The sequence below is a fragment of the Otolemur garnettii genome, unplaced genomic scaffold (assembly GCF_000181295.1).
Source record: "Otolemur garnettii isolate 467f Iridium unplaced genomic scaffold, OtoGar3 scaffold00077, whole genome shotgun sequence".
Classification (NCBI taxonomy): domain Eukaryota; kingdom Metazoa; phylum Chordata; class Mammalia; order Primates; family Galagidae; genus Otolemur; species Otolemur garnettii.
Window position 1 is genome coordinate 9,495,854 of NW_003852472.1, and position 7,858 is coordinate 9,503,711.

General features: G+C 52.8%; 1 protein-coding gene across 1 annotated transcript in view; it reads right to left on the reverse strand.

Moving 5' to 3' along the window:
* Positions 1-4,966, reverse strand: part of ITGAX (integrin subunit alpha X) — a 21,523-nt gene extending 16,557 nt beyond the window's left edge. The window contains exons 1-11 of the mRNA XM_023515728.1: positions 4,907-4,966; positions 4,438-4,543; positions 3,857-3,960; positions 3,538-3,608; positions 3,238-3,388; positions 1,755-1,885; positions 1,486-1,631; positions 1,108-1,261; positions 591-741; positions 326-399; positions 2-177 (exon numbers count right to left, since the gene is read on the reverse strand). Coding sequence (XP_023371496.1) covers positions 2-177; positions 326-399; positions 591-741; positions 1,108-1,261; positions 1,486-1,631; positions 1,755-1,885; positions 3,238-3,388; positions 3,538-3,608; positions 3,857-3,960; positions 4,438-4,543; positions 4,907-4,943 — 1,301 coding nt within the window. The 5' untranslated portion in view covers positions 4,944-4,966. The remainder of the gene's footprint in view (position 1; positions 178-325; positions 400-590; positions 742-1,107; positions 1,262-1,485; positions 1,632-1,754; positions 1,886-3,237; positions 3,389-3,537; positions 3,609-3,856; positions 3,961-4,437; positions 4,544-4,906) is intronic.
* Between the last annotated feature and the right edge of the window lie 2,892 nt (positions 4,967-7,858).

Sequence of the window (7,858 nt, forward strand, 5' to 3'; positions counted from 1 at the left end):
CAGACAGCTCGTCCCCAGCCTGTCCCCCACCCCCAGGCTTTTCTCACCCAGGTAAGAGTCCCTCATGTCCACATTCTCCTGAGACATATTGATGAAGGTGGGGTTCATATTTGGGGGGTACAGGAAGGCACCTCCAGACCAGCTAAAGCTCCCCACAGCCCCCAGAACTGGTCCATCCTGGGAGGAAAGGATTCCAGGGCTGAGCAGGCTGGAACAAGAAGACAGCCTCTTCCAAAGACGTGCCTGCCACTACCCCTCACACTCACCCACACTCACCACTCTTGCCGCCCTCCTTCCCCATCCGTCCTGAAGAGGCCCCACTCACGTGTGTGAACACGGCACTGAAGCCCTCCTGGGACAGCTCCAATTCGAAGGAACTACTGCTTGTGGTCTCCGTACCTAGGGGAAGGCATGATACTAGAGTTCTAGGGAAGAAGATGGACTTCACCAGGTCCAGGAAGGAACCTCAGCTTCAGGAGCCCAATATCTACAGGAAGGGTTGGTGCCTGTTACATGACGGACGAGGTTCAAAAAGGAAAAGCGTTTATGGCCGAGGATTTCCGAAGCGAGTAGCTCCACTTCTGACTTACCCTCAATGGCAAAGATCTTCTCCTTCAGTTGCTTTTGTATATCTCTCAAAGCATCAAAGTTCTCCACTTTAAATATGTGTTCCTGGGAGGGCTTCGATGCAATGTCACTTAATTCTTTCAAGGATTGTATGTTTTGAAAAGCCGATCCGACCTGTCTCCAACAAAGATCAACTCAGCAAAAATAATAAATTTAAGTTATGCTATAAGAAATAATAAAGGAAATTTGAATGGGAAAAATAATAATAAATTTAATACCCTTGTGTGTACAGGGTGCTGATACTCTCCAACTAACCGTACAAGGTCAATATTATAATACTCAGTGCACAGATGAGAAAAAAGAGGCTCAGACAGCATTGAGAAGTTTAGGAAAAAGGATCCTGGGTCCCCAGGCTGGGACAGTTTTCATCCCAAAGACAGCAGGAGCTGAGAGAGCTGGAGTCTCTGTCCTTGAAAAGGGAGTAGCCTTGAGAGGAGGCAATGAGAGAATGGGGTGGGGTCGGTCATGCCCACTCCTTACCCCGATCGCATAACGGATGATTCCTGCCGCCTCAGCCTGGGGGATGACATCCCTATAAGCCAAGTAGTCACCTTCTTTCAACCCATCAGTGATGACAATGAGGATCTTGGTGGCATCCTTGCGGGCCCCACTTGAAGCAGTGAACAGTTGATATCTGTCAGGAAAGAAGAGGACCCAGAGCCTGTGAACAAAACCACACTCACCCCTGGCTCCTGTGTGAACCTGAGGAGGTGTTCCTTCCTCGGGGGGCCCCCAGCCCCACTGGGAGACTGCCACTTGGCAAGGGTGTCACGGGCTGGATTCTAGTCCCTGCCTGTCCTTTCTTCTTGGAGACAGATAAGCCTCAAAGGACAGCACCTGGGAGAAGTTGGGACTCACACGACTCTCCGGATGGCTGTGGCTGTATAAGTGTACCCTCCCAGCTGGTACACAGACTCCAACAGGCGTAGGGGGGTTGGGCTGCGTATGAAGTCGTTGAAAGTGAAGTGTGTCCGGAATTTGTTGGAGAATTGCATCAGGGAGAACTGAGAGAAGCACGTGGAGCTGGGGGCTGAGCTACTGCACCAGCATCCCCAGAGCCCTTGCCCCCCACCAGCCAACCAACTCTGGCTGTGCCCCCCAACCCTGCTTGCCCCCCAAGGCCACACCTGGGTGTTAGGCTTCTGGAATTGGCTCATCACAGCCGCCACAAATGTCTTCATCTTGGCAAAATCTCCAGAGGAGATGCTGCCTGAGCCATCAATGAGGAATACGATGTCTTGCTCCTGCTGTGGGCACTCTGGGGAAGGAAATGGCAGCAGTCTTCCAAGGGACACTCCCAGGGCCCAGAACTTTAGCCTGCTAGCCAGGAGAAGTCACTCCCACTAAGCCTCTAGTCTGGCGATCAGAGTCCTGGCCAGTGCCCTGGATCCCTTCCTTCCCTAAGCTCTTCAGCCTCTGAAGGCTTCATAAAGAGCCTACAACTATGACTGAGCTGCTCCCCTTTGGGCAGCTGGCCTGGGTGTACAAAAAAGTGAAATTTCCTCCGAGCTAGATGGTAGGAAGCTGAGGGTCTCCTCCTCCTACCTTGGCTGTCAGTGCTCCTCCCCTCGGCCTCCCCCTCCTCCTCTCCCAACATCCCCAACCATCCAGCAATGGCAGGACCAGGCTCCAGCCCCTGGCCAGTGTCTGTCCTCAGGGCTGAATGGTACTTTCACAAAATATTTTTAATGTCACCCTGGGCAATAGCTACACACTGGGTATATTCTGCTCTCAATGTAAATACGGGCCTCCACTCCCCTTCTGTGTGAAAGCAGAATCTGTCCTTAAAAGAGGAAGCTCTTTCAACTCATGGAGAGGAGATCCCCTTCCATTCCTTCCTCCTAGCTTCCTCTTTCTGCCCCGGAGGTCTGCACCGGAAAGAGTGGTGTCCTGGGTGCTCTGATGGGTGCCCAGGTTTCTAGGGGAGGAATCCAGACTCATGCAGGTGCTGGAAGTGGCACCCCAGCAGTGGCTAGATGTCAGTCTCCCCAAGGGCTTAAAAACAAATGTGAAACTAAAAAGTGGCCTCTGCTGTTTTAGGCTGAGTCTCACTGTTCCACCAACTTATCCTTCATCCCTGGGAAAGGAGGATGCCCTGTGCCTCACCCTGTGTGTGCGTGTGTACACACACACATATATACTCATACACGCACACACATGGCTCAGACTGCACCCTCACTAGCCTTCCCCAGGCTGCTGCACAAACCAAGTGGTTATATCCCAGGACACAGTGAATGAAAATAAATTCCCTTCTCTCTAAAAATAAGAGTAACTGGCCTTAATCACACCAGGCCCCAAACCCTGGCCATGGATCATCTTATTTTACTTTCAGTGTTGGGTGTGCTATTTCCCCATCTGACAGATAAAGAAACTGAGGCTCAGAGAGGGTAAGGTCACAGGAAAGGTTATACAGCACGATGGCCATGGGATAGGATGTGAAAGCAGGTAATGACTCCTCCACGGGTGTTTGGAGACACTGCAGCACGGGGTTACTATTTTTTCCCAGATTCCCCTTTTGTCATGCTCTGATAAGAGTGTCTCTGGCCCTGTTTCTCCCCCAGTCAGATGTCAATGAGCTCCTCAAAAGATGTGGAGGCCCAGAACACTCACCCTGCAGGGCAGCTGGAAACCTCTGGGGAGGGAGAGCCGGAAACCTCAGGGAAGGGTCCCTGCTGAACCTCTGGTTTGGGACCAGCAGGAAGCAGAACCCGGTCAAGTACATGTTCTCCCTGCATTCATGGTGCACAGTGGGGCCACAGGCCTGCAGACAGAGGCAGCTGGTAGAGGACTGCCCCTGCTCCCTCCCACCTTCCATTCCAGCACCTTCATCCTCCACAAGACCCCCAGCGCCAGCAGCCCTGGGTCCCCACTCCTCCCCTGGGGGCTCTCCCGTGACCCAGGGCAACTCACCAGGAGCCGCAAAGGGTGGGTGGCAGATGCCAGGGACAGGCCCAGGGACATGTTCACAGCCTCCGGAGGAACTGAGGGGATAGATATATACATGGTCAGCCTCAGGGACAGAGAGAGTGTGTAAAAGCTGCACAGGGGTCACCTCAACCTGGGAGACAAAGAGGTCTGACAGGTGAAGGGGGCTTCCAGGTCTGGACAGAACTTTGGGGGAGCAGGGTACAATTGGCAAGGAGGCCGGTCTAAAGGTGAGGGTCCACAGACAGAGCTGGGGCAGAGCAGGGAGCCTGCACCTGAGTCCCAGGCAGGTGTGGGGACTCACTCTGCAGGTTAATGGGCTCACAGGCGCTCGATCTGTAGGCACACTGGTAGAGGCCGCCTGTTTGGTTGGTCGCCTTTATCTCCAGAGGGGCTCCAACCACCACCCTGCAGGGAGCCAAAGAACACTGCAGTTAAGGGTGTGGATACAGAGCCCACTGCCCCAGCCCCAAGTTTCCATTACCTCTCCAAGCCTCAGTTTCTCCATCTGTAAAATGGAGATGAATGACAACTTGAATTCTGCGTGAGAAGAATTTTTGTCTATTTTATTCTGGCACATACCCAGCTCCTGAGACATATAGTAGGTGTTCAGTATTTGATGAGTGGCTGGTTCGTATCTCACTAGGTTGTTGTAAGGACTCAACCAGTGTCCCCACATAATGTGCTTGGCACCGTGCCTAGCCCTCGGTGCTCTGTAAATGTAATCTGTGATTATTGCTAGAGCAAGGCAGTGCCTACCCTCAGTCCAAATATTCTGCAGCAGTTGCCACACCAGACAAGAAAGTTTGGAAAAGACGGGGTTAGGAGGAAGAGAGCCAAAATTGTGTGATGAGAGCCAAAGGTCAGCGGTCCCCTGGCCCTCACCAGGAGCTGGCATACTGGACCACACTGTGTCCAAACCCAGCACTGTTCCCGTGGAAGGTTGTCGGCTGCTCTGTGTCCAAGTTGAAGCAGAGGGAAGATGCTACGCCTGGGGAGGAGGGTGAGAGAGCGTTTTGGGGAGGGGTCTTCCTCCTGCCTAACTGCCCCCCACCCGTGCCTCAGCTCCATCTCCTGGACCCCTAACCCCTACTCTCCCCTCCAGGCCCAATGTCTGGGAGTGCCCTGGCCTTCTGGATTCCAGACTTATCCCCCTCTTCCCCTCCCCCAAATTGGTTCTCCAATACCCTCTCCTCCACAAACTCCAAATCCTATTCCCTATGTGCCAGCCTCCCCCTCTTGTCTGAGTCTCTCCCAACCAGGCCCCTGGTCTCCCACCTGGACCCCTGGTTTGGGGCCATGGCTCACTTGGACCTGGGTGCCCTAGTCCCTCTTCTTCAGGGCCCAGTCTCACCTATCAGGAGGAGGAGGGCCGTCCTGCTCCTGGTCATGACTAGAAGATCAGATGCGCAGCTTGGAGCTCCTGGGATAGCTCAAGAACAGCTGGACCAAGGTACTGAGGAACCAAGTAAGTGAGTGGTCAGGAGGCAGAGGCAGAGGCAGGGAGGGAAGTCGTCAGTATGACTCAGAGGCAGAGGGCGGAGAACGCGATTAACATGAACAGAGAGGGGGCCAGGCAGCCCACACACACCCGGTCCAGGAGTCATTCTAATCAGGTGCTTGGCTTGATTCTCTTTCCTGGCCAGTCTCACCCCCTGGCCTTCCCCACCGCTCCCAAGATCACTCTTCCACTGACAGGAGGCTCCACTGGACCATGAAAATTTCAGTCAGCCTGGGGAAAGGAGGGGCAGATGCCAGCCCCTCAGGCCCTAAAGGAAACCCTCCACTGCTGACCTAAAACCACTGGCCCACGAAGTCAGGCATCTTGCCCCCAGCACAGTGGTGAAAATGTCCGGTTATAAAGCTCCCGCACAAGCTCTAAGCATTTCACACTGTCTCGCTGTCTCAGTAACCACAGAGGTGTGTGCTTTTATCATCACCCTTATTTTGCAGACAAGTAAACCGATGCATAAAGAGGTTGAAATGTGGACCTAGGAGGTCAAAGAGTGAGTATTCATTTATTCATCTGCTCATTTATTCATCATTTATTCAAGAAGCTGAGTTTGTAGCCGATGATCCAAGCTCTCTGCTAAGTAGGGGAGAAAAATAAACCACAGGGCCCCAGCCCTGGGGTCAGTGGAGAAGGTGAATGAGTAAACAGCAAGGTGGTTGCTGTGAGAGGAGAAGCCCAGAGAACACAGCGGGGTCTCACCCAGGCTGGGAAGCTGTGGGTTTCTGGGAAGGCTTCCTGGAGGAGGCGGCACTTGGCAATTGAAGTTGAGAGACTCCAGGGAAAGGTACTTCAGAAAGGGCAGCCAGATGTGGCGAGGCATGGACTAAAGGGCCTGTTTGTAAACTCAGTGGCAGGAACCAGAAAGTAGGGGTTGTAAAGTGGCGAGAGATAAGGCCAGGGTCCTTTGAGGAGAGGACGGGGAAATAGACCCCGGGCCTCAATCCCCCTCAAGCCACACTGATTATATCAGGAGGGCAGAGGGAAGCATTGAAGGGAGTTAGTGAGGATCAAGATCTTCAAATTTACATTTTAGAAGCTAAAAGGCAGGGCTGCATTTGGCATAGATTCTTTGGAAAGTGGCTTGAGATAAATCAATTGGGAGACAGATGCTGGGGCCTGTGGGATGGGCTGGTGGCCACAGGAGGGGCTGGAGGCTGAGTGGTCCTCAAAAGAAGGACAGTAGTGATAGTCCCTGAGCTAGAAGCACTGGAGGAGGAAGGAGGTAGATAAAGGGTTGAGCCAACTTCAGTTTTGAGAAAACCAGAATATTATGTTTAAGAATTTGGACTATTTCAACCTCTCTTTGCATCAGTTTTCTTGTCTGCAAAGTCAGGGTGATGATAAAAGCACACACCTCAGTGGCTGCTGAGACAGCTGAGATAGTGTGAAATGCTTAGACGCGTGTGTGAGAGCTTTATAACTGGACATTATCACGACGGTGCTATGATGATTGCTGTAGAAGGAGGGGCCTGCGGAGGTAGTTGGGTGTGCGGGTCTGGACCAGAAAAATCTAGGTTGGATATGCATTTTGCAGCCATCAGCAGAAATGCTGGGTGAAAGCCTGGTGAGAGGGTGAAGAGGGAGGAGAAAGATGGGCTTGGGGCCTCACGGAAACACCAATATTGGCAGCACAGCAGGAGAACATGTTGACTGGGAAAGACCCCCAAAGGGGAAGGACATGCAGGAAAGAGATGGGTAGGCTGGACAAAAGGGGCCCAGGCCAGTCACAGGCTGCCAGATGTCAAGTGAGGTAAGAGATGAGGAAGTCCCCAGCCTGGCAATGGAGGCGTCAGTGACGTTGGAGTGGGCCATGCCCAGGGTGGTGGGCGAGACAGGGCTGGCGTGGGCTGAGGAGGGGCCAGAGATACAGAACGTGGGCAACAATGTCACCAGAGGTCAGCAGCTGCGAAGAGACTTCAGACATAATACAGCTGCAAAAATGCCCTGGAAAACATGGAGATGAAGAAAAATTCAGAGAGAAAGAAAGAAAGAGTAATTGAATTCCAAGAAAGGAATGATGACAGAAAAACCCCAAAAAGGAGAAAGAAGAAGTGGTTCAGATTCTGGAAAGGGTAAAAGAGGAAGCTGCAATGACTCAGCCAGAAGTCTGGGAGACTCAGGACTGGTCTCATGGGCAGTGTGAGCCCAGGATGAGATGCCACGAAGCCGAGATGCCGTGAAACCTGGTCTTCCCACGGGCCCCATCTCTTCTCTCCAGCTGCCTAACATACTCCCACGACACTTCAGGCTCAATCAAGGTGACTTCTAATTGGAGAAAGGCCAAGGTAAGATAGCTCACTTTTGGCAAAGACAACTCACGATCACAAAAGAGTAGAACAGGATGTGTTTCCAGTTCAACCCACCCATTTTACAGATGGCAGCAGTGAGGCTCCAGTTAGGACCTTAGGGTGTCTAAACCTCACAGCCCCATTTTAGTGATTCATAACTGTGATATTTCCAGAAAAAGGGTAGCAGCTGGGGGGGAATGACATAAGCAAGGGGAAAATGCCCAAGTTACACTCTCTTCAGCCCCTTGGGACCATGAGTCAGAGGAACCCAGCTCTCCCTCTAGCACCTCTGGGCTCAGCCTGTAGAAGAGGTCAAGGGCAGGCTCAGCGCCTGTGGCTCAAGTGGCTAAGGTGCCAGCCACGTACACCTGAGCTGGCGGGTTCGAATCCAGCCCGAGCCCGCCACACAACAATGACGGCTGCAACCTAAAAATAACCGGGCGTTGTGGCAGGTGCCTGTAGTCCCAGCTACTTGGGAGGCGGAGGCAGCAGAATCACTTGAGCC